Raw genomic sequence first — 27,892 nt, 5'->3', positions numbered from 1 at the left:
AACATTCTTTAAAACGTGGAAAAAAAAACAATTGGAAAAATACGCTAGCCTCTGGTAAAAACGTTGTGAAAAAGTTGCATATTAGGTTCCTAGTCAAGTGCATGATATAGTTATGTGAAACAAGATTTCAAACTGAAATACCAAGGGCAAAAACCCTGATCAAGCGAGAGTTCAGTATAATCTGGTTTTGACAAGACCAATGAAAAACTAGCAGCCACTGAGTGAAAGGAGAGTTCTTAAAGGTCAGGTTATTGCACAACTAGAGGACAAGGTTTCCCAAGTTTGAATAACAAAATTACAGGATCTTAAGCACACCTTCTCACTTCTTCAGTTATCTCAACTTAGAAATGCTCTCTCTAAATATTGAGGAGTGACTGCCTGCCTCTAACATGTGCCTCTAACTGCCTCTTCGCTATGGCAACCAATGCTGCTCTACTACCCATTGCTCACAGAAGAAAGTTCTGCGTCAAGGCTGCTCACAATGCATCATTCAAGGGTGTTACACAACAAACGTATTTACATTCTTAAATACAGCGCAGGTGAACGAGTGAGCCTTGTTGCCATGGCGATGTGCAGACACTCTCTGCGAGATGCTGCCAGGACACATACATGCACTATAAAGGCAAACGGGCATGGACAAAAAGCTATTCTAGTGTGAAGGGAGGAATTTCAATATGAAGCACACGCTTGAGCAAATACTGAAGCGTTGTATTTTTGAACCTCTGTGAGTGCGCAGTGTCACAACTACAGCTGTGCAGCGCGAGTCTGACTGAGCGTATAATGCTCATGATATTCTAAGTGGATTCTAGTGTACAAAATAAGACTGGAATTTGACATTTTCTGAAGAAACTGTGAGTGGTGCCTGCGCTTTAGTCACCACCACCTTGCTAGGGTGTTGGCATGTAATTACTAAGGTGTTCAGAATTGCTATTAATTTGCTATAAATAAAAATAATTGTAATTACACATTATTTGACCAGAATAAGCTTCACATCAAGCCTGATGTCCGTTTGCAACTTTCTTCTCTTCAGTCCGACATACAGTGCTTAGTAAATGCTAAACAACACCAACCTTTGCATTAGGTGAGTCACAAAGATTTTAGTTTTTAAGGTGTAATTGTCTAATTATGTGCCAGAGTCTCTTGAGGTGCGGTCAGGCCCGGTTCCATAGGGGTGCAGAGGGTGCCAAGCACACTCAAATGAAAGCAAGAGCTCCCTCAGTTGAAGCTGTAATAATAGGATATTGGCGAACCGATTTGGCAAACGCTCCATTGCGTATTTGTTTTTGCGCTCTGGAGAGTGTAAAATGCTTCTGTGTACAACATGCTTTTGCAGTGTTGAGCAATGTAGCCAATCACAGACATATCTGTTGATTTCTTGAATGCAATGGCCAATCAGAGGAGTTTAAGTTAGTCAGAATCCACTCAACGCTCAAAATGCTGGAGTTTTTATTAAAGGGGGGGGTGAAATGCTCATTTTCACTCAATCTCCTGTTAATCTTGAGTACCTATAGAGTAGTATTGCATCCTTCATATCTCCAAAAAGTCTTTTAGTTTTATTATATTTATAAGAGAAAATAGGCTGTACCGAGTCTTTCCGGAAAAAAACGAGCATCTGGAGGCGGGCCGTGTGGGCGAAGCCAGAGCCACAGAGAGAATCCGTCGATCTGGGCTTTGTTTATAAAACATTCATCGTCGAAATGCAGGGAACAAACAGTCTACACAACTCGTTTCTGCATCCACTGTTCCTAACGCTGGGTTCTTTGGTAAGCTTTCCCTCACCAAAAACACTTTGGAGACACTATGCAGCCCTGCCGATGATTTCCTGTTGAAGCGCGGTCGCGCTTTTCCGGGAGAAATGCTCATATAAGGAGTTCCACTCTGGTCTACGTCATTAGATCCACGGTCAAAAAAAAAACAGCCGAAACTTGTACCAACCCGGAAGTAAGATTTTCGGCACAGAAATTCTCCGTTATTCGTCCAAAATATTTTTAAAAAACTTTGGCCATGTTAAGCATGAGAATCCATCTCTTTAACACTGTAAACAACTCTGAATACATGAAACACCATTGTACCCCCCCTTTAAAGGGATACTTCAGGATTTAGCATTAAGCTTTGTATTAGTAGAAAACCTGTAGTATTTTCGAATTACCATGCTTTCCACCCTCATATCCCCCTGAGACAAGATATTTATGTATTTTGTGTCTGGAAAAAATCCTCCGATGATGCAAAAATCGTCATTTTGCGTCATCTGAGGATTTTCTGGCCAGAGGCTAAAGACTACAGCCAGTAGATGGCGTTGTTCCGCATGTGTTCAGCCCGCCCATAGAGGGTTGGATCTCACTCACAGAATGTACATAGTTTCAGCCGTCTTTCTTTGGAAGCTAAGCTAGCAGGCTCTTGTTCTGTGGAGAAAGCTGAATAGTAGGAGAAAGCTGAGTAAGTAGGGGTTACCATCCTCCTTTTTCCGGCGGGCGAGATCGTTCAAAATGTACGGGATTCAGCTTTTGCGTTCTGCGGGTCGCCATTCATTGTTTACATGCACACCTTTTGTTTCAATCTAACTGAATTCATTCCGATTGGTGAATCTGAATGTAGTGTTTACATGAACGCTAAACAAGTGATCGGTTGATGTGCGTTTTACCAATGCTAAGAAAATTCCCGCTCCTCCGTGAGAGATGCGAGACCCGGCTCGTCTCAGTAATGACGCCACCGGCCTCGTGCCGTTCTCCCGCGTCCGTCAGCCTCGTCCTGCTCGCCACAGTAAACATGATGAATGAATGGCGACTGTAGAACGCAAAAGCCAAATCCCGGACATTTTGGGCGATCTCTAAATCCCTGGCAAACTCATCACGTAGGCTAGCCTTGTTGTTTGTTTTCAACTGCACTCCCTTACCGGTAGGCGTGGCCTCCTAAGGCAGCAAAGCAAGTGCATTCTGGGAGTTGTTGTCTTTCATCCACATAAGCCAAAAATACATTTTCTGGGTTTTCTCAGTCTAGAAAGCTCCAAATTAAAAAATTTCTTCACATTTCTTCTACTTAAATGACCTATTTTAAATACACATTCATCTTCCCAGAGGTGAAGTATCCCTTTAAGTGCTGAGCTTTGCAAGCTCACGAATCCTCTCATTTTAACAAACAAAGTGTGGACGGCTTCATTGATTAACGGCCACAAACAAGTTGCACATGCAGAATTTACTCTCGAAATTGCAATGATTGACTTAGTGACCACTGCAGTGGAAAGTTTTTGCAAAGTCTGATTTATGTGCATTAAGGCTAGAGCACCTGATTTGATTCTGGAACTGGGCCTGAGCTTGGAAACCCATTATCTGCATTTTCTATTCATTGCTAGTTTATTCAATAAAGACTGTGTTAACAATCTCTGTTTCTAAGTCCTCATTAACCAATGCGACACAAATAGTCAGGTCTGTTAAAATTCTTGCAGTGGGCCACGGAAACTTACGTTTTTGGTTGTGTGGGCCATGAGTTGGAAAAGGCTGGGAACCACTGACTTAGAAAAGTCACTGTACAGCAACCATACTGTATATGAGTGGTTTGGGATTAGTAAGATTTTTAAGAAATTAATACTTTTATTTAGCTAAGATGCATTTAAAAAAAAAAAAAGAATAATATATATATATATATATATACTAACAATATAAAATTCTTAAATTTGATTTATAAATATTTCTAACAATTTCACAGCAAAAAGACATGCACAACAACCTGAGGGTGGACATCTGTACAATTATACAAAAAGGCCTTTTATTTGCAAAAAAAAAGAAAGGAATTATCAATCAGATGACAGAAGGTATAGCAGATTGTCTACAACAGGTTTTTCAGCAACATTTTGATCATGCTGATAATTTAGAGGCCTTAGAAATTTGAGTATCAAATATGATACAGTAGAAGCATTATAGGGTAAATAAGTGCAGACATGGCAAAATTTACTTAATTTAAGTTAACTGTTGAAATTCAGCTACATTTATTATTGAATTGAATGCTCAATTGAATGCATAAATATTCTATATCCCTGTAGCCACATCCCCTATAATGGCTGATGATTGTCAGACTACAGCCACATTTTACATTGCATGGTTCAAGTGACAATTCCAATTTTTCCCTCCCATGTTGAACAGATTGGATATGACCCATGAACATGTAAAGCAGGAAAAAAAGCACATTCTCAGATCGGTTTCAGGCATCATTCATATGTGGAAATAAATGTATCATTAATAAATGTAATAAATGAATAAATGTATCATTGCAAATCGCGCCATTTTTACTTCCTTTTCGGTCTAAGCTTTTCCGGGTCAGTGTGTCTACCTTGGGTTGTTTCGCCAAGTGTACAGTGTAAATGCAGATATCAGATATGGGTCACTTTTAAAAGAAGATGTTAGCTGGTCGGCAATAAAATCTGATATAGTCAACAAATCGGAATTGGGCATCAAGACTTGCAGTGTAATTGCGGACTAATAGTACCCAAAAGGACAGGACAAGTACCCAAAAATAAATTTCATAGTGAGTGAGAAAGAGGAAAAGAATGGAAGAGAGGGAGAATGATGTGAAACAGATCTGAAAAGAAGACAAAAGCAACAATGCCTTGGCTATTCTGTATCACAGTGGAGTTGTGGCAAACAAGCCCATCCATGTGCCAATAAATAAATAACTCCAGCCTGAGGCAGTATCAGTACAAGAGAACTGTGGTGGGAGAAAGAGAGCAAAATAGAAAAAGAAAGAGTGATAGATCTTGCACCTTAGCCAATGCCATAGAGACACACAATATTATGCAATACCCAGTGGAGCCCACCCTCTGACAGCCCAAACACCAGCACAGCATCAAAAGTGACGCTTACCTTCAATATGAGTAACTACAGCCAACAAGAAACTAATTAGCACTTTTAATTTGCCACACACAGGATATGATTGCCAATTTCACTAGCATCCATCTCATTTAACTTGGCAGCAATAGTTGGTGTTCACATTGGTGTGAAGTGGCTTATATTGAGAATCATTTGTTGATAAATTTATACCTGTGGAGGATGCTGTAAAAAAAGACAAAACTGTATAAACAGTAAGTTAACATATTTGTACGTTTCCTCACACTTTTCCCCAAACTTACTGGTTGAATCAATGTTGCTGTATCGGACTGGTTGGGAAGGTCAAACAAACAGAATGTTTTGAAACCACCACAGAACATCTGAGAAATCACTCGGGAAAATCAACCTACCAATGGTTAACTTTAGGAGAACGTTTTTAAATGTCGAAAAAAAAAAATGTCTCACGGGGGATAAACAGGGAGACTCTAGATGTACTGTGTCCCAATGGATGGACTGGTATAAGATATTTTTTCTATGTGTCTGGGGAGTATTAGGCTCCCTTGAGTCAAACATATCACCCTTGATGCTTTGCTTTGGAGTATAAACCATTAAGGCGCTACCCAGTAACAGAGAATTTTTGACCTTGTAGCAGTAGGAAGAAAAACATTTTTAATTTCTGCCAGAATTGCACCTACTATGACATATTGCACGTCATACTTTCAAATGCTGCCAGATGCCAGAGAACTGTTATTAAAACTGTGAATGCTTTAATGAAGTTCACACTTTCAACTAAGGCATCATTTTGTCTCTTGATTCCAGTCGAAGACTTGCGTGTTTTTCTTTTCGCAGAGTAAATGTACTGCTGATGGTAAACACAGCTGTCCCCACAGAACGTCATTTTAACACAAAGTCTAACATGGTCACGTGGTCAAAGAACTGAAAACCTTTCATTTAATGTATCCTCTCAAAAGTCACGACTATGTATTTAAGGACCGGTTTTGAGTGAGAAGAGAAATCAGCAAATGAAGACAAAAATATGATCCATAGAGAGTGTTTAGCCTTTTTTATACTTTTTCAAAGCTGACTTTCAACACATAAAAGTAACAATTTTTTCTGAAATTATTAATAAATAAATTCAGATGCATTTAAAGAAAATAAATGTATATTAGCAGATATATCAGTAGTCAATACTTTCACCCAATCTATTTTGAAATTGCATTTAATATACCTCATTGAGAACGATTAATCCATTTATCCTTCCAGTGAAAACGACAGATTTCTCTTTAGTGACGAATGCCAGACTTCTCCAATCATTTACTCCAATTAAATCCAACGCCTCCACAATCGACTGTAAGCTTGCATACATTTTTGAGCACAACACCCGCATCTCAAATTGCAATTAACAACCTATACAGATAGAACCAAGTCTCCACTCTACTTTTGATTTCCGATAATCTGTTATTTGCTACTTCCATTTCAAAGCAACTTTATTGACCAAAACCAACATCAAGGGCCATCTTTAGGGCTGCCCACGACTAAAGATTTTCCTAGACCATTGGTATTTGTTCATTTAAGCCATTAGTAGTCAACTAGTCATACCATTAGTAGTCAACTAGTCACACATTTAAATATATTATTTATTTTTATTACTTAAATTATTTACTGGGGGGCTTCAGGGGTGTTTTAGGTCTAAAAAATAATATTATACTGTAACATTGTTCTGCATAAAAAATTTAAACGAGCCTTTAAAATATAAATTAAGCTTGCCACAGCACACTGGCAAAAGTAATGATTATAAGGTGAAAACAGCAAGGAAATATTTAAATCATTTATTAAAAAAAGGATTGTTTTCTGAGTCTGTGTCAGCTTCAAGAAAGTTGACAATGCTGACTCATTATCTTTGCAGTATAGTGGATTCACCTATAGAAGAAATGCATGTAATGCAGTAAGTGTGGTACTGATTTAGCTTCCACCCTCTGAATGAAGACTTGGATATTAGGGGTGTAATGGTACATGTGATGTCCCGAACCATCACAGTATGGATGTCACAGTTCGGTGCATAGAGTCAGATGATGAATACAGTCAGTCAAAGGCGATCCACACTCCAATCCAGAAGGGGGCGCACATGGCTAATGCAATGCTATTTACTAACAGTCACAACAGGAAAAAGAGCAGAAGAAGAAAAGACAATCTATGCACCAATGACCTACCCAAAACAAGGGTGTTTCTCAATACCAAGTATGCCAAGTTCGACTTGGGAGGACGCAAGTTCGGTAATTCTGCAAATGGTACAGCAGCGTCCTTGATAACGTCACTCACCTCACCTTGGCTACTCCGGTTATCTGTACGTATATTTGTATATGCCACCCTGCCTCATTTCAGTGTCATTTAAAAAAATCTTAAACATATTAATAGCCACACAAATGTGGTTAGGGCAATGCGTAAATTCACTATCTTCACAGCATATTTATATTTATAACAAAACAAAATATAAAACAACCCTGACTCTCTTCATTTTCATTTTAAAAATGTTGTGCATATGTACTCTGATGATCTTCACTGTATGTATAATAAAATGAAATGACAGAACCCTGTCTCTTTTTGTTGAAGGTGCAGTCAATAAGAATGACGCTCATGCAGGTTGCCAGTTTGAGGACATGCAACAGGAACGAGCGCCATTGACAATGAAAGCCGAGAAGACTTGCCCCGTAAGTTGATGGGTTGATTTGTCTGGGTTTTAATATGCTCTCGTTCATAGAGATTTTTAGATGGATACCGAGGCTTTTTAGGTTGAGTAGAATCTGCAATCTCTGACCCAGTTTGTTTGCTGGCTTCAATGACTGCAATACCCTGTGTTTCCTGCCAACTGGCATCCCGGGGTGTTGAAATACTATTGGGTGAACTGACAGTGGGCGAGATCACAGACCAAAACGAAACAGACATTCCAACACGGAACGCACATTTTAAAGTAAAATAACTGGCTGTAGAAGTGTTTTTCAGAGAAACGAGTATGTGAACTCGGCATGTTTCCTAAATATCTGCAAACATATGGCATTTGTATGCTTTAGTAGAGTGAAAATGTTACATACAGCACCTTTAAATGTCAGTTTTAGTGATCAATCAAAAAAACGTACAAAGTACAACTACCTCAGGGGGGGCTAAAAGCTGCTAGGTGGAACAAACTGTAATTTGCACTACTGTCTGTTCAGAATAAATGAAAAGAAACCTAGCATTGGGGATTTGTTGCTTTTTTCCTGTTGTACCAAACTCATATCGACCCGTGACCCCAAAACCGAGGTATGTACCAAACCACGACTTGTGTGTAGGCCTACTGTTACACCCCTGTTGGATATGCACCTAATAGGTTAACGTTAACATTAGAGCGAGCAGCCATGTAAAGTGGCTAACGTTAGGCTACTACTCACGTTTCAATGTTTTAGGTCAATGAATGATAGGCGAACGTTTGGATTTCCTGCCCGGCATAATTACGCATGGACTAGCTATGTTAACAACCTATCAGTCACAGAGTGTATGACTTCGTCACTTCCTGTGCAGATATTTTTTCTGCGACCAACCAACCAATTAAAATTTAGTTGACTAAGCATCTTATCATCGACTAACGTATTTTATATAAAGACCATTTTATATGAAATATTTTTAAGATATTTCGGTAACACTTTATTTTACAGTGTCCTTGTTATATATGTAACATGTACTTACCATAGTAATAACAGTAAATTATGCATAATTACATGAAACTAACCCTCAACCAAATCCTACCCTAACCCTATAGTAAGTACATGTAGTTGCTTAATATTACTCAGTACTTAAATATATAATTACACTGTAACAATGACACCTTTAAATAAAGTGTAACCGATATTTCTACACATTTAATTATATATATTCTATTTATAGTTTTTTTTATGATTTAAATTTGGCTAATTTAGTGATAGTAAACAAGATTACACAAATTGCTCAATTTAAGTAAACATATTACACAATATTTAGCTAAAACATATAAAAATGAATAAACATACATATATAAATTATACATTGCCTTGATTCAGTTCTAAAATCTGCAGATGGCCATGTCCGAGACAACACTGATGCTCATATTCTCAAAATGGCCAAATGTTGGCAGATTAATGGTTTGCCATGCAGCATTAGGTTTAAGGATTTGGGAGGTGGGCTCAATCCAAAGTAGAAGTGACCTGAGAACTGTAGAATTACTGAAATCCCAGTCCTCTATTTAGCCTGTAAGCAAAGCACATAACCACAGGCTGCAGCATGGTGCATCTCCCTCCAAAATTATACTACAAGTCATTCTGGATGAACTGTGTTACTACATGGCCTGTTATAATCTGGCATGAAAGCATGTCACAACCACAGCCTTTCTTTAGGTATATTTGCCAAGCAAGGGTTTCAAGTCTTTCAGTCTCACTTACATCTCTGATGAAGGACTCTAGGGTAGCATAGGCGATAGCGATGCCGTCATGAGTGCTGGTGCCTCGACCCAGTTCATCCAGGATGACCAGGGAGCGGGACGTGGCACGAGCCAAAATATCTGATGCTTCCACAAGCTCCTCCATAAAGGTGCTCCTGCCCCTTGAGATGTTGTCAGATGCTCCCATTCTGTCAGAACCAAAACCAGTAGAGCGAAACTTAAATTAGTCTGTGAACAAGCATTAGCTTACTTTGCCATAATTTACTCACCCTCATTTCAACCCAACCCTGTATGGCTTACTTTCTTCTTGTGGAACATGAAGGAAAAAAATTAGTAAAAGGAACAATGTGCCAGTCACTCTTTTCCATACAATTGTTAGTGGATGGGACTGGAGCTTTCAAGCTTCAAAAAGGACATAAAAAGAACCATAAAAGTATCATTAAATTGATCCAAATGACTCATGTACTATATTCCAAATTGTCTGAAGCTATACAATAGCTTTGTGTGACAAGTAGGCCAAAATGCAAATTGTATGAAAAAAAAACAACAACATGATTTCTTTTTGACAATATTTGTCTTATTCACTTTTATTATATAAAAAAAAAAACCTTTTGAAGTACACAGAAGAAAATGAAGTCATAAAGGTTTGGAACTTAAGGGTGAGTAAATGATATAGTATTTTCAAATTTGGCTGAACTATCCCTTTTTCTCTGACTAAACTATTAGGATTGTCACAATTTTAAATAATTTTACACTAAAAGCTACTTGTAAGTTACAAATAGCTTTTGAAACTGCGGTGTTGTAATGGTGGTTCTTTGTTCCTCAGCGTTTAAGTCACATTAGGGCCTGTTCACATATCGCGTCTTTTGCGCGCGCAAGTTTGTTATTTCAAATGTAGGCGCGCGGTATGCACGCTCATAAATGGAAGCTTACAGAGGCCAGAGTCAGCATTAGGGATGATAAGACCAATTCATATCCACTAATGAAAGACAGATGATTATGAAAAGGACCTACAAATACTCTTAAATCTTACTCTTGCAATGCCTGGGAAAGTAATGACTACCAGTGTTTGAGTACAACATAAATCACTGGTTGGTGTCAGGATTATGTTCTCTATTTATTGTGTTTGGTTCTGTCATTCTAAGTTGTCCTAATTTCCATGTCAGTGCCTGTTTGATTCTGTTCAACTGTTGTTAATTATTTAATTTACTCTTTAGCTCCTTTGTTTGTTCTGGATATTTATACTCCCTGCGTTTTCCAGTTCTTGGCCCGATCTCATATGTGTTTAGTGGTTGTTTTATCTCCGTTTATCTATAACATCTATAATAAAGACTTTGTTTGATTCTCTATCGTCATGCACTCATTATCGCCACCGTTACGTAACAGAAGAAAAAGTGACCCGTAAAGTGGATTTTTGTGGCGTTTTCATTTTTCAATGAACTCGACAACCAAATATGAGCCGCCACACGAAGATCACGTGTTTTAGGCAAATGCAGTGGCTCATTATATCATAAGTTCGATGGTTAGAAGGAAAGCACAGTGCAATGTAGTGTTGAGCAATATGTTCAATAGTCATATCAGGGTTTGGGGGTACTTATTTGATCATTAATTTACTTGTCTAGATTTACTCATTTAATTATTTACTTTTTTATTATGGAAGGAAATAATCTATTACTATCATTTTGCGAGCAAAGATGGAGTTAGTGAAAATTTTACGTCGCATATAAATATTTCACTCAAAAGGTGAAAGGATATCACACATGCAATTTGCCAACGTTGCACAAGAGTTATGCTGGTGAAGGAGTCTCAAACCAGTGTTAATTATTCCCTGAAAATGAAAGCAAAAACTGACTGAGCTTTTGGCATCTGACGCTGCACAGCGCCAAAGTCAAGGAAAGTCTGTTCACTCGGCAGCCATATTTGCAACACCAGCTATTTCAGGGCATCCAAGACCAAATCGTATCTATTTCAATGGAAGAATCCTGAAATCTCAAAAACTGCTTGCCGAAATCACAGTTAAATAACATTTAAAATCAGCAACAAAATATGACATAAACTGTCTCATAAACGTTGTTTCTTATACTCAAATAGCATTAAATAAAACCTTATTTTTCAGGCTAAACCAGCCAATGTGCATGAACAGTCCTAAGCGCGAGTCTCAGGTTTCAATGGGATCCAGAGCTTCTAACAGCAGCTGCAGTGATGCAATGACTTTAGCAATCAGCGATTGGCTCTTTTACTTTGAAGGCGGGACTTACTCTGCCATATTGCGTGTTGCAGTTTCTCCCATTCATCAGTAATAGGAGTGAACCATCTTTCTATATCTATAGTCTTTGACTGAGAATTAATTCTACCTCAATGCTGATAATGGTATACCAACTCTCTCTATTTATTGGCTTAATATTTCTCTTATGGACCATACATTAATGATAGTGAAAAAATCTAATTTGTATTGACAATAATTAATATTTCTTGTTCAATGTGAGCCCTTGAAATCAGGTAGGCGCTATAGAATCCCTCTAGCGAATAAATATGTGTTTAAGAGTTGTTTTGTTTTTGTTCTTGTTTTTCTTACCACTGCCTGTATAGTTATTTTATGTGCTGGTGAGCCAAGACAATTTTCCACCTTGGTGGACAATAAAGACATACAATACAATCAAGTTTTGGTTTGAAGCTGCTTTTGATTTTCATTGATGACTGATTATTGTGCACTGTTCGGACCTAAACGCTGTTATTAGGCATATATAATTTTAATAATAATATTAGTAGTATTAATATTAATTTGTAATTGTAGTGTTATTAGTGTCATTAAAATATTTTGTTATCCTGCTATGGAAACAAAACAAAAATGCTTACGAACAAAATTCCGTTTTCGCCTTGGCTCAACGAAGAACGATGAGTCTCATTTTTAACAAGCACTCTTGACAATTTGCGAACAGATCACCTTGCAATTCAATTTTGATATGGGATGTAGTTTTGTAGTTTGTTTTAAAAACATTTTCATTGAGGAGTCCTCAATCCGTGTGTCGGTGTCGCATGTGTGATGTCGTAATGAAATTAGGGAAGGCAAATTAATTGTAGTTCCTAATATTTAATTTGATAATAATACTAGCCTGATAATAACAGCAACAAAAATAATAATAATTGAATACATTAATGTCAATTATCATCTTGACATCGGCAATATCTATGACAATTGTCGATAGAGGAAACTATCCTAGTACAAAGACTCACAAATTCAGATCAATGCAACAACATTACACAAAATATGAATCAATTAATGTGCCGGCCATTATAGGTAAATGTACATAGATCGCCAGATCGCAGAATTGTCCTTTGATAACAGCTAATCTGAAAATCCTTCCCATTATCCTGATGGGGGCTTCATCCTACTTTTTTTTTTTAGCTGGACAAATCGTGCAGCTCTTGGCTACGATTGAGAGAGAACACAGATGGTATCTGTAGTCTGCTTTGCTGTGAGCCACAGCAATGAAATGCCGCTTTCATTCTATTTCTTGTATTTTAACATCCAAACATTTTGACTACATGTATTTCATTTTCATGTTTTGAAAACAGCACTACGAAACTCAAAAAAGATTTAGATGTTTTAGATAACTTTTTTCTTTATTACAAAAGATTTACCTTTAAAAGGTTTCATTTAAGGCTTCATTTTTACTTTATATTTTTGCATTGCACTTAATTTTCAGTTTCCATCGCAACCAAAAAAAAGAGGAGCTTCCAAACCCTAAGTGCCTCTTAATAAAAGTGTTCCATCAGTGGGGAAAAAAAAAGACTGTCCTATCAAGGACTCGCTCGCACAGGCGCTCAGGACTATGTAGACTTTTGCAAATATCATCCGTCATCATGGGTGTATTATTACAAATATGACGATGTTCTGCTTCTACGCCTGAATAGTTGACACACAATGCTTTAATGATTGCAAAAAAAATCTATCAATGGATAAATAATAATTGGGAGACAATAATTGACAACTTTAACCTTAAACATTTAACTTTAAATCATAAAAAAAAAAAAACCACTGCAAATTTTACAGTAATGTCATCATTGTTGGTTAGATATTTAAAGCTACACTGTGTAGGATTTTCTCCCATCTAGCGGTGAAATTGTTTATGACTACCAACTGAATATTACTTTCTAGCCCCTCCCATTCGAGGGCGTTTTAACTCCTACGGTGGCCGTATTAATTCAAATCTGCCGGCAGTCGCGAGTAATCTCCCCCTTGCATTCGTCACAGTGCCACTGAGTGTAAAAACACGAAAGGCGAAGCTTGAATTTCCAGGTACGTCCCTCTTTGGCTAATGTATTTTCAAGATGGAGGCGCAACATGGCTGCCGCCATTCGAGCGACTCGCTCGTATGTATTCTAAGTGGCAGATTCTACGCTTACGAGAATACTTGATTAGTTGGTAGAAGTAATTACACATTAATGAGCACATATCATTTTGAAAGAACAAAGTGTTTTTTTGCTAAGAATCAACTTAAATTACACAGTGTAGCTTTAAATATTTATATTTAAATAAAAAATCTTTCATTTAAAAATTTAACTCAGCAAGTAAATATAAGTAAAGCAAATGAGTATTTTTATAAAGATTTATTATAGTTTATAATTATTTAAATGTACACTACGTAACTTTTTTTTCTTTTCAAAATTAACAAAATGTAAATAATGAGTCAATATATCATCAATCCTTCTTCCAAAATGTGTCTTACCCTGATATGGTAAGCCTTATAAGCATTTATATTTTAGACCTGTTGGGGTGGTTTTTGCGGGAAATTGCTTACATGCGTCATTCGCCTGCATGTCTGTAAATAGTCATTATCTGTAATATAGAGAAAAGTTGCTCTGGCTACTTTGACGTGTGTATGGTGTGGGAGAGGCATAGGTTAGATGTCACAACGAGCAAGAAGAGTTGACATGGAGCATCTAAATCTCAAACCTCCATGGAATCAATCGGTTTAAAAAATAAATTAACATGTCTATGAATTATAATATAGCTACAGTAACATCTTCAGCTAGTCAGCTTGATATCCTTCCCATCTAAACTATATATCTCTTCGGCCTAGTAGTAAATGTCTCTCTTTGGCTAGAATATCATTTATAAAAAAATATTTAAAAAACAACATTTGACGTAATAACCTTTGTAACGTCATTAATTGAAAAATATCAGTGTTTTCAATTAGTCAAAACAATAGCATACAACATTGCACTTACATGCTCAGATGACATTTGCAGCGATCCATATTCATCCGCAGTCACGCAGAGCCGAAGCACAACCAAAACAATGTTCTTCAAATGCATGCAGTTTTGTTTTTTAACAGCTAGAGCGCCAAAAGTTACATACCCTACCTTAGTTTTTATCATAAATAATCTACTTAAAGTTAGTAAATGTACAACTGACTTGCACTTCGATTGTTCGCCATTAAAAATCTACCTACAATGACGACATTTTAACATTGGAATTGAATTGTGATGGATCTTCTTTCTTGTGTTGATATGCATGCATTTTTTAAATCAACAAATATTTTAGGTTAAAACTTTCATCTCTTATATCCTGAAACTATTCACCATTTCAAGTTGTTCACCATTTTAAAAAACATTTTTGCCTTCACTTATAAATTTTAAATTACTTTGCAGGGTGACAAATTAAAACTTTATGGAATATTTAAAAAACAACATATTTTATAGTCTCTTCAGTGTATTTAATTTTCAAAAGAATTGAAAAATGGCACGTAAAGCTGTTTTAAATGGAGTGCCATGTCACATCACATGACGTGTATTTTCCAAAGGGATTTCATGTCAACTACCCAACAATAGTTTTAGAGTGCGTCATAAATCTTGAAAATGAAAAGCCAAAATCCAGTCAAAGCAGCTGCAAGGGCTTTTGTGAAACTTTGACAGCACTGAGGATGTAAACTCTTCTCCAACATTCTACAGTCCCATTACGCAAATGCAATAACCACTCAATGTTTCCGCTTCACCAGAGTGCAGTATAGGCCACTGAACCTTTCAGACTTAATTGGGCGCTGTTTGAACCTGATTTTTGACCTGTTAATTGGAACAAACCAACACAACTCTGGGGAGCGAAGGCAATTATCTTCTGACGTGAACAGCGCCAGGACTGGGATAATTAACGAGGCAGTACTTCACTGTTAGCGGTATGACTTGGACTGACAAGACCGTGTCAAAAAACACTCTACATCACATCCCCTTCCTGCTGAACAGTCTCACAGCAATGCTTAAATAACTTTAGGTGTACAGCAAAACTATTTTCATTGCAGAACTAATTAACTCAGTCAATGTTTATTATATACATCAACATACACTGCTGGCTGATAAGAGCTTTTCAAAATACTCAATAAATGAATTAATTCTACATCATTATTGGCCTTACGTGAAAAAGGCTAAAATCTGTGATAGATCTCAGGCACTTGCCCGGCAAAAAGGGAGAAAGGCGGCACAAGTCACATCTGAGTCTAATTAGTGAACCGCTGTGGATGTTGTTGATGTTGGTAGTCTAATGACTAGCACAGTCAGCAGAAATCAACCAACCCCTACAACAGTAAACAATGTTAATAAATCACATCAAAATGAAAGACAAAACAAGTAAAGAAGGGCTGGAAGTTCACTGAGGTTACTAAGAAATAAAAGCAAGACATGTTTAGTTAACATACTTGACAAGAATCTAGATATTTCATTTGAATTTATGAGGGAGGTAAAACCCCGTAGAATAAATTTATGTGACAGTGAACCTTAAAAGGACCAAATGAAACAGGCAGGCCACTTTTTATGTTCTCAGAACACATTAACGGCAACAGCAGATTGCACTGACACTCATAAGAAATATCCAAAGTGATCAGTTGGCTTAAATTAAAAAAGTGAGGAAACCCGTTGCCTTAAAATTAAAGCTGCATTCCGTAACTTTTTTGGGTTAAAAATGATCCAAAATAAATTCTTGAGCAAGTACATAACCAGCCAGTGTTCAAAACTATCTGCTTGTGCTTGCCTTAGCTCGATTCAAAATGGTAAGCTTGTAATAATGTTTTTAATTCCAGCGGTACTGGTGGATTTCCGTGGGAAATTTGAGCATGTCATTGCGTCATTACGTCACATCTGTACACATAAAGAAGGAGTCTCGGCTAGTAGGCTATGTTGCGTGTGAGGATGTTGGAGATGGAGATTTATAGCCTTTTCTCGCAGCACTTGATATAATTAAACTTATCAATTTGATGGCGGATCCAGAAAGGTTCAAACAACAATCACCAGTGACAACTGGAGATTCACCCGTTGTAAAATGCATAAGACTTCGTTCGGACTTCGGAGTGGCTACAGAAAAAAAGAAACTGCAACCGGGCCCATGCGAAAACAAGGATAAATATCGGAAGGGCATTAAATGTAGTCACGCAATGCTAATGTTGTTAACATTAAAGGGTTACTTCACCTCTGGGAAGATGAATGTGTATTTAAAATAGGTCATTTAAGTAGAAGAAATGTGAAGAAATTTTTTAATTTGGAGCTTTCTAGACTGAGAAAAGCCAGAAAATGTATTTTTGGCTTATGTGGATGAAAGACAACAACTCCCAGAATGCACTTGCTTCGCTGCCTTAGGAGGCCACGCCTACCGGTAAGAGTGTACAGTTGAAAACAACAACAAGGCTAGCTAGTCTACGTGATGAGTTTGCCAGGGATTTACAGATCGCCCAAAAAATGTCCGGGATTCGGCTTTTGCGTTCTACAGTCGCCATTCATTCATCATGTTTACTGTGGCGAGCAGGACGAGGCTGACGGACGCGGGAGAACGGCGCGAGGCCGGTGGCTTCATTACTGAGACGAGCCGGGTCTCGCATCTCTCACGGAGGAGCGGGAATTTTCTTAGCAATGTTAAAACGCACATCAACCGATCACTTGTTTAGCGTTCATGTAAACACTACATTCAGATTCACCAATCGGAATGAATTCAGTTAGATTGTAGCAAAAGGTGTGCATGTAAACAATGAATGGCGACCGCAGAAAGCAAAAGCTGAATCCCGGACATTTTGAACGATCTCGCCCGCCGGGAAAAGGAAGATGGTAATCCCTACTTACTCAGCTTTCTCCTACTATTCAGCTTTCTCCACAGAACAAGAGCCTGCTAGCTTAGCTTCCAAAGAAAGACGGCTGATACTGTGTACATTCTGTGAGTGAGATCCCACCCTCTATGGGCGGGCTGAAAACATGCGGAACAACGCCATCTACTGGCTGTAGTCTTTAGCCTCTGGCCAGAAAATCCTCCGATGACGCAAAATGACGATTTTTGCGTCATCGGAGGATTTTTTCCAGACAAAAAATACATAAATCTCTTGTCTCAGGGGGATATGAGGGTGGAAAGCATGGTAATTCGAAAATACTACAGATTTTCTACTAATACAAAGCTTAATGCTAAATCCTGAAGTATCCCTTTAACAATTTGAGAACAAAGTATAATTTGCACGGTTTGACGTGATATAAGCGATCGTTAGATTGAATCAGCGCGATTTACTGCAATGCTTTTTTCCCCTTAGTTGGTCAGAACAAAAGTGGATGTTACTTACTTGTTTAGATGACATTTTCCGGTGAAATTTCTTATGTTGGTCATACTTCCAAAAAATAGAATCTGTGATTCCGACTGACAGTATCCACACCGGCGCGGCGACTGTTATTTATTATGTCTATGTGACTGACAACCACACATTCTCCTCAAAACATTGGATTAATCCGCGCTGTGCCGTGCAAAGTTGATAATTCCGCCAATAATTGATATTGCAGATTTTGAACAGAGATGGCGACAAAGAGGAAAAACTACAGACTGCAGCTTTAAGTAAATAAGCATCATGTAACTGAAAAAATTAAGTTCACTTGGTATTGATATAAAATATTTGTTAACATTTTGTTTTTTTTTCTCACACAAAAGAGAAATTGTTCTACTAAATGACTCTGAAGATTTAAGCAAAACAAAATGTATAAATAAATAATAATAATAATAATAATGGGAATGTTGACTAAACTTAAAATTAGCCTTTACAATATATATATATATATATATATATATATATATATATATATATATATATATATATATATATATATATATATATATATATATATATATATTTTATTTTATATTATATATATTTAGAAATGAAATATGATACATCAAGAACACATTAGTTTTACCAATTAATCTTGTCATTTTTATAAACTGTAATTTAATATCAGTTTAATTTAATTATTATATACTGCATATTTATTTTAAAAAGTTGATTTGCATTGTTAGCATTGTTCTGGCATTAAAAAACAAATCAACAATTATGACATTGTAAAATTTGCAACGCAAATTGGTCTTCTTTCCTGTGTCCATTTGCATACTGAATTGGGATACGTCTCTTTTTACATACATTCAATCTATTGCACAGCAACACTGTATCGGAGTTTAAAAAACAAATGCATTCATTCTCATTTTTGTTGCCTCAAAAGCAGAGGTTTTTTATTCTGGATTTGAAAATCCAGTATAACTCCGCTCCTCAAAAATCTAGCAGATGTGGCATAAAGTCTGAATAGGTTTTGACTCCTGCCTCTGTAATCTGCGGTTGCCGGGGTTTTGTGAAAAGACTAGCGGGCATGGTTTCACCCCGCTCAATTCTGGACCATTCAAGCACAAACTCCAAAGTCTGCTCAGCCTCTGAGGTGTTGTCATGGTCACTAAAGTTCAGCTTCATACCGTCATACATTACTTCCTCTCTAATGGCCAGAAAACAAAAGAAACAATATCTCAGTGAGAGCTGATTTTTCCATAGGTTTAAGCAGATGGATGTGACCCTGTTCTTTTGGAAAAAGACCCATCTACATTTCTCAGTTAATACCCTATTGTGGCAGATGGGGGAGATTTCATAAATCTCCTATGAAAGTATCTTTGTTCTTTGGGAAAGAAAGTGGAAAAAACTGCAATAAAGATGATAGAGAATAAAAGATCTGGACATTTCTTTTCATAAGAAGATAGAATGCCATTAAAAGCTCTCAGATGCATTTTGTGACAACCAGAGGAAATGATATGCATTATACTCCATGTAAGGTCTGTCACATCTACAATAATCTCTTCTCAATTGTTGACAGGCCACAGAGAAGAAGGTGGTGTTTGAAAGGTGGAAGTTACCTGACATATATGCCGTCTACAATGCCCACTGACGCCTCTCTGGCAGGAACAAAAGATCCCAGCTGTGCCATGATGGTCACCAGGGCAACCTGTCGGATGTAGGAGCTCTTGCCACCCATGTTGGGCCCAGTGATGATCATGACTCGCTTCCCATCCCCCTGAAGACAGCAACAGTAATCAGATGAATATTTGTGCAAGATTACATTAAAGATTCTCAAGGAAGTGACTGATATGTGGCTGATTGCTTGAGTGTCAGAGCTTTAGAGGGATGGAGCACAAAGGTCATCTCAATCATTTGGAGTGAAAACACCGAGAAGACAAAGCCCATTATGAAACCGTACGACCAGCAAAAATCTATTTATAATGGAATATAAAAAAGGTCAGAGACAAGAGAATAGATGCACTACGGTTCAAAAGTTTGGGGTCAGTATATGATTTTTTAAAAATAATTTAATACTTTATTCAGCAGGAATGGATTAAATTGATCAAAAGTGACAGTAAAGGCATTTATAATGTTGTAAAAGATTCCTATTTCATATAAATGGTGCTCTTTTGAAGTTTATATTCATCAAAGAATACTGAAAAAAAATGTTTTTATGGTTTACAAAGTAATAATGATATAATATAATACAATATAAGGAATAATTGACTTCGGGCCGTTGAATTCACGTCAATTATTCCACTTATACTACGGTTACCACACCTCAAAACGGATGGATGGATGGATGGATGGATGGATGGATGGATGGATGGATGGATGGATGGATGGATGGATGGATGGATGGATGGATGGATGGATGGATGGATGGATGGATGGATGGATGGATGGATGGATGGATGGATGGATGGATGGATGGATGGATGGATGGATGGATGGATGGATGGATGGATGGATGGATGGATGGATGGATGGATGGATGGATGGAGAGAGAGAGAGAGAGAGATATCCATCGTGTATGAATTCCCTGAATCTGTGTCTCTCAACAGTGTTCGGCAGCAGCGTTTAATAGCAAAACTGTAAGTTTATCTGCTCCAAGAACAGAGCCGCTATTACATCACTTGTGAGAAATGTCGTGTAGCTTTCCAAGTTGTTAAACTATTTAACAGATAAAACTGTCAGAGCAGCGCGGACAACACGTTTCTGTGTGAGTGTGTCTTGTGTTGGACAAGAGGCTCATAAATGCTTCTCATGTTGGGAAAGATGTTTGACGCATGTCGCTTTTTCAAATGCACATTATAAGTGACTCAAACTCACAATGCTTTCAGATGGAGCAGCGTTTACAGAGCCGTACATCAATGACAAGCTGCGCATAAAAAATAATAATAGCAGCATTTGCGATTTCAAAATCGCAATAAGCCAAATTGGTTTAAGTGCAATTACATGGAAATTGCGATAAATTGTGCAGCCCTAGTCCGTACATAATGTTTTTTTTTTTTTTTTGTGGCAAGAAACACAGAAATAATTTGGCGTTTTTATCCTATTGTTTACTATATTTATTTGCTTGGTCAGTGTTGTTGTTCTTTTGCTGTTGTTGGCTGTAAGGACCTTTGAAATAACTGAAATCATTTGGCGAAGTGACATAGAACTGTAATGCGGTCAAGACCTGTCTGGAACTACGAAACAAAACCAAGCTAAATATATAATGTAATATAATATATACGAAAAACTGTTACTTGAGCACTAAATCAGCACTTTAGAAAGATTTCTGAGGGATCATGTGACACTGTGACATTCCTGTGACAGGAATAAAATGTAATTAATATTACATTTAAAAAATATATATGTTAATGAAAATGATAATATTTCACAATATTGCGGTTTTCACCTTTTTTTATCAAATAAATGCAGCCTTGGTGAGCATTTCAAAAACATCTAACATTTTAAAAATCTTACCGACCTCAAACTTTTGAATGGTAGTGTATACTACAAACATACAAAAATAAATAGGCATAACTATAGTTAATGTGATGAACTACAACTATACATGTGGTTACTTTGCTAGGACACCTGTGTAAAACTAAAGAGGAACTGACATCACATATACACTAAAAATCACCTTGACATCAGTTGGTTAAAAGTCATAGCTCTAACATAATTTGTTTGCAGATGCCACTTGGTTATAGTTTTCAATTACATTTTTATAAGTGCCCAAATTTTGAGAGACAATTAATGTCTGTTGAAGGGTTTTAAGAAAAATGTCTTGAGTGAATGGACATATGACAAGTAATGTGAAGAAAAGTACGGTATCCCAGTCAGACGGCTTCATTATTAAAGCCTGACTCACACTTTGAATGGAAGCCCAATGATTAGGTGGGTGGAGAGAGAGAGAGAGAGAGAGAGAGAGAGAGAGAGAGAGAGAGAGAGAGAGAGAGAGAGAGAGAGAGAGAGAGAGAGAGAGAGAGAGAGAGAGAGAGAGAGAGAGAGAGAGAGAGAGAGAGAGAGAGAGAGAGAGAGAGAGAGCAAGAAGTGACCAAGGTATTAAAAACATATGCTAATTGGCATGGCAGAGTGGGTGGCTGATACAAAAGGTTTGGCTGCTGGTTCAATTGGATTCTTACAGGTGAGATAAAAATGATTACCCTGCAGTGAAAGACAACCACACAGACCTTTGGCTTGAACACAGATTTCCCTCACCTTTATTTTAAAGTCGGAATTAAAAGCCAGGATGATAATCAAGCTTTTATAAAATCTCTAAGATCTAAAGGCCCCCAAAGGCATTATATGAAAAGGAGTAGTTAATGAGAATGTGGAAGAAGATAGTAATATAGCTCATGAATGTGGATCTAAGGTGAAGCATGCATTCTCCGCACCACTAGTGGCATGAAACAATTAAAGAGTAAATTATTATTTTAAGTTGGGCTGTTTCAATAAATCAGTTTATCCAGTTCACGAAACCAATGTGAATAAACCAGACTGACGTTCTCGAGATCAGCTGTTAACAACTTACTGGACAGAAAGATGTACCAGTGAATAACAAGTAATTTTAAATGAATACAAGTGAATTTAATCACCACAACATCATATTGTACAGTATGAAAAGCTGATATTTATTTTGAGATTTAAGGCCCGTTCACACCAAGAACGATAACTAACTATAAAAAATAATTATAACGAGAACTATATTAGCGTCCACACCAGCGGACGATATCGTTCTGTTTATTCAAAGCGCGCACTGCAGTTTTATGGTCTACTGCTCTAAAAGCTCGAGCTCTTTAAAGTTGGAAGGATTCTGATTGGCTGTCAATGTTTTTATCGTCCATCAGCAGGAAAAAAATAGCTCTGAAAGTGATTCCAACAATATAATTTTTCTGTGCCGTTATCGTTACAGCTGTGGAGTGAACTTTGCTATTCAGAAAGAAAGATTTTTAGAACTATATCTTTATCGTTCTTGGTGTGAACGGGCCTTTATTAGTGTTATTAATGATTAAAAGAGTTTAAATGATAAAAAAAATGCAATGGATGTTTTCACCTCTAAATGAGCGTCATTGGGGACGTATTGATCCTGATCTCCCATCAGCGAGGTGATGACCGGATGCTTGCCAGCCTTAATCAAAATCTGACTTTTATCTTCAAGAACCTCAGGCCTATGTTCAGGACATGCAAAAAAAGATGCATTAAACACAAAAAAAAATCCCAGTACTTACACTTAGATAAGCTGACAAAAAAAAAATAATCGCCAACATAAAGTTTTGCGCACACCGTTTTGGCAGGTCACCTTACATATAAGAGTTGGAATTTATGGTATCAGCTCAACACACTTTTGAAAAGTCCAGAGGGAGAGGATAAGCTCTGGTGCTCTGCAGAACAGGCGGGAGGGGGAGGCGGTAAGGAGCAGAGGGGGAGTAGTTGGCGGAAACCTCTGCTTTCAAAGTCAAATCCACTCCCCCACACAGACTGTCAGAGGGATATGGAGTGGGCTCTATACTGCATGGGGGTGGGATTCATCCCACTGTTGGACTCAATTCGGGCCAGGGAGAGACGGAGATGTGGGGGCTCCTGGGTCCCCTTACTCTCGTTCATCTATGAAAGCTTATGTAAGATGCTTTATGCGCATCTCACGAAACACAAAAAAGAAATAGAGCTTCTTTGTAGATCCTCGGAAATTATTGATTTTATTGCACTATATGGTGTGCCAAAAAAAAGATTAAAAATCTGGGAAAGTCCCCACAATCACTCCCAGAACTACACGTATCTGACTTTTGAATGTTCAAAAAGAATAGAAGACTTGGAAACAAAGCTTATTAAATTCGGCGACATGGGCAATGTATGAGGGAATATACGTGCTTGGGTGATTAGGTTTGAAATGAGAGATGACAGGAAGTCAGCAGAGAATACGGGAATAAAAAGCCAACTTCATTACCACACCTGCAGTAATTATTTTCTTTAGCAACCTGGGCCAATGAGAAGAGGCAGTCCATGGTTGCTAGGTGACACACTGCTTTCCTCAGGATGTAGTAATGGTCCCCAAATAGCCTAGATGGCAAAAAAAAAAAGAGAGAAGGCTATTGAGAAAGAGAGAGCGAGCACTGTTGGGTCAGAAAGTGAAAGAAGACAAAACACATTTTACATGATTAAATTACTCCTGCAGCTTTCTGATCTGAAACAAAACGCTGGAACCATCTCAGCCAATCAACAGGGCTGCTATAAAAAGGATTTTTGTCATTTCACAAGTTACGTACTGAAGGAAACTGATCCACTCGTGACTGCAGTCAATAACCAGCTGCTCACGTAGTTGCTGCAGGCAGCGATGTTTCTCCACAATGAATGGAGTGTGATAGCGGCCAACAACCTTAGTGCTGTGGATAAAAAGCACATGTTTAAATGCTAAAACTGGTTTGTTTCCAACCGACTGTTTAATGCAAAAGTAAGCTATTCCCTATAAATGTGCAAGACTTCCAATTCATTAGCCACTATTAGATAAACAACTACAAGTGTAACAGAGTGCATTAAATAGTAAAACTACATGACCTACAAGCCAGTGTGTTTACAATTCTGATAATAAATTAATATATAACAAATACCATTTTGCAATATCAAGCAGTTTTCAGACTGTTTTTGTACAGCTGAAATAACTGGAAACTGCTACTTTGAAATATAAATCATATGGGAGGGGACACTTGGTAGAAGCTCTCTTAAAATGAAGTATGTGGGTAAGATGATGGATTTTCAGAGACAAAGTGATCAAATTTCTCAACAATGGTGCCTACCTATTGATTTTGACCCAGTCTGATGGGACTATGGATGACATACTGTTCTTTACTTCAATGAGAAACTGCGTAAGAAAAAGAGACAAATCATTGTCAAATTATTATAGACTGTCTGAAAACCTTTGTTTGATTAATACTGAGTATGAGGTCTTCACTGAAGTAAAGCCCGGAAAGTATGTAAAAAAAAAATATTAAGCTCACAATTTCACTTAAAAATGTTTTGTGCAACAGACACTGTTTTTATCACATTACTATGGAAGCTTGTTTCCGCCACTGAATAATAAATAAATAATAATAATTGCGACTTTTTATCTCACAATTCTGACTTTTTTTCTCACAATTGCGATATTTCAAGTCAGAATTGAGACTTTTCTCAGAATTGCGAGATATGAAGTCAGAATTGTGAGATATAAAGTAGCAATTCTGAGAAATAAAGTCGCAATTGCGAGATATAAAATCATAATTGCATGATATAAAGTCGCAATTGCGTGTTATAAAGTCAGAATTGTGAGATATAAACTATTCTGAGGTTAAAAAAAAAAAAAAAAAAGTCGGTCTTTTTTTCCTTAGAATTGGATTTTATATCTCAGAATTGCGAGATATAAACTCGCAATTATGTGTTATAAAGTCAGAATTGCGTGATATAAAGTTGCAATTGCGAGAAAAAAAAGTCAGAATTCTGACTTTATAACACGCAATTGCGACTTTATTTCACGCAATTCTGACTTTATATCTCGCAATTCTGACTTCATAACAGGCAATTGCGACTTTATTTCACGCAATTCTGACTTTATATCTCGCAATTCTGACTTTATAACACGCAGTTGCGACTTTATTTCACGCAATTCTGACTTTATATCTCGCAATTCTGACTTTATAACATGCAATTGCGACTATTTCACGCAATTCTGAGAAATAAAGTCAGAATTGCGAGATGTAAACTCGCAATTATCTTTTAAAATATTTCATTTTGTGGCGGAAACGTACTCGGTTACTAACGTAACCTCGGTTCTCTCTAGAAGAGGGAACGAGTACTGCGTTCGTAGAACGCTGCGGGAAAAGTCTCTTTTCACGAAATACTGAAGCAAAATTATCCTTAATTTTCATATTTGTAAAACGCATTGCAGCAGTGCACAGCCATGGCGAGACGGCTCGCTCACTCATTGGCTGTTCTGCGGCAACTGCATGAGCCTATCGAGCGAGGGCTGATGCAATATCAGACCAATGAGAGCGCTTCGCGCGCTCCTCGTCACATCCCGCCGAAACGGGTGTGGCCATCCCCTATAAAAGGAGCTCGAGTAGGCTGATTCAACTGGTTTTCATCGCCGAAGCGAACCAGAGCGAACCGCGCGCACGGCAGGGAACGCAGTACTCGTTCCCTCTTCTAGAGAGAACCGAGGTTACGTTAGTAACCGAGTACGTTCTCTTACGAGAGTTCTCTCGTACTGCGTTCGTAGAACGCTGCGGGAACCACTTGTAAGACGCCGTGCGTGCTGGGATGAGAAAACACCGACCACTGGAAGCTAGTCCAGGTATACAGTGCATAATCACCCGGTAGACTTCGGAGAGTCTGGAGGGGGGGGGGGGGACAACCACCCTCAGATAGCTGCGTCCTAAGACGCGATATAACATCACATAGGCAGGGGGAGGCCTGGCTAATGTGGGAAATGTGGGTCTTACGCAAATTTTTGCCCAGATATATGCGCCCTTAGGCGCGAAACAGCGCCACATAGGCAGGGGAAAAACCTGGCTGATGTGGGAGATGTGGGTCTTACGTAATTTCGCCCAATGGATGCGCCCTTAAGCGCGATACAACGTCACATAGGCAGGGAGAGCCTGGCTAATGTGGGAAATGTGGGACTTACACACTTTCGCCCAAATAGGTGCGTTCTAGACGCGATATAACATCACATAGGCAGGAGGGAGCCTGGCTAATGTGGGAAAACATGGGTCTTACACAATTCTGCCCAGAGAACTTCGGCGGCGCTGTGCGTCTGCGATATCAGTGCCGTGTTTAGACAGCTGACTCGAATACGCCGAAAACACTTGGCTTGCAAGTGCGGTGAAGTATTCGGTGGCGTTGTGCGCCTGCGAAATCAGTGTCGTGGTAGACAGCTGATACGGCTAAACCGAAAACAACCTGGCCTGCAAGGCGGGAACTTCTAGGTTGTAGAACCTTATGAATGTAGACGGCGAGGCCCAGCCCGCCGCCGTACATATTTCCTGTAAGGAAATCCCGCTAGACCAGGCCCACGATGAGGCAACGCCTCTCGTGGAATGCGCTCTAATGCCCAACGGGCACTGAAGGCCCTTGGTAGTATAAGCCATTGTTATGGCGTCAACCACCCATCTGGACAGGCTCTGTTTCGAAACAGCCGTTCCCTTGGAACGTCCACTGAACGAGACAAAGAGCTGCTCCGTCTGTCTGAAGGCAGCGGAGCGGGACACATAAGCTCTTAACGCCCTAACGGGGCAAAGACAGCTCGAGTCCCCTTCCTCGTTTGACCCCGGCAGGGCAGACAGGGAAATAACCTGAGCCCTAAACGGAGTGTTGAGGGATTTCGGCACGTAGCCGTGCTTAGGTTTGAGTATGACTTTGGAGTCATTGGGCCCAAACTCCAAGCACGTTGGACTCACAGAGAGCGCGTGCAGATCGCCTATGCGCTTCACCGAAGCGAGGGCCATCAAAAACACCGTTTTGAAAGACAGATGTTTGAGGCTAACAGATTGGATAGGCTCAAAGGGGGGGCCTTTCATGGCTGCCAAGACCGTAGAAAGGTCCCACACCGGGACTGAGGGAGGTCTGGGGGGATTCAGCCTCCTAGCTCCCCTGAGGAAGCGGATGACTAAATCGTTCCTACCCAGTGACTGGCCTGGCGTTGCTGTCGAGCACGCTGCGATAGCCGCCACATAGACTTTGAGCGTGGAAGGGGATCTGCCCTTATCCAACAGCTCTTGTAGGAAGGAGAGAACCTCCGTCACCTCACAATCGAGGGGTGACAGGCCCCGAGCTGTACACCAGCTGGAGAAAACCGACCACTTCGAGGCATAAAGCCGCCTGGTGGAAGGCGCTCTAGCCTGAGTGATGGTGTTCAGCACTCCATCCGTGAGGCTAACGGGTAACCGTTGAACGTCCACGCATGAAGGGACCACAGCTCTGGGTGTGGGTGCCAAATCGAGCCCCTGGCCTGCGAGAGGAGATCTCTCCTCAATGGCACTGGCCATGGAGCGGAG

General features: G+C 38.7%; 1 protein-coding gene across 1 annotated transcript in view; it reads right to left on the bottom strand.

Annotated features, from left to right (window-relative positions):
- The window catches only part of msh3 (mutS homolog 3 (E. coli)), a 69,066-nt gene that overhangs the window by 8,314 nt on the left and 32,860 nt on the right, over positions 1–27,892 (bottom strand). Inside the window, exons 16-21 of the mRNA XM_081366867.1 lie at positions 24,659–24,723; positions 24,131–24,247; positions 23,817–23,924; positions 22,921–23,035; positions 19,451–19,608; positions 9,266–9,452 (exon numbers count right to left, since the gene is read on the bottom strand). Coding sequence (XP_081222993.1) covers positions 9,266–9,452; positions 19,451–19,608; positions 22,921–23,035; positions 23,817–23,924; positions 24,131–24,247; positions 24,659–24,723 — 750 coding nt within the window. The remainder of the gene's footprint in view (positions 1–9,265; positions 9,453–19,450; positions 19,609–22,920; positions 23,036–23,816; positions 23,925–24,130; positions 24,248–24,658; positions 24,724–27,892) is intronic.

The sequence above is a fragment of the Scardinius erythrophthalmus genome, assembly GCF_964197995.2.
Source record: "Scardinius erythrophthalmus genome assembly, chromosome: 5".
In the NCBI taxonomy this organism is placed as follows: domain Eukaryota; kingdom Metazoa; phylum Chordata; class Actinopteri; order Cypriniformes; family Leuciscidae; genus Scardinius; species Scardinius erythrophthalmus.
Note: the sequence above shows the minus strand (reverse complement) of the source record. Positions and strands in the feature narration are given on the sequence as shown.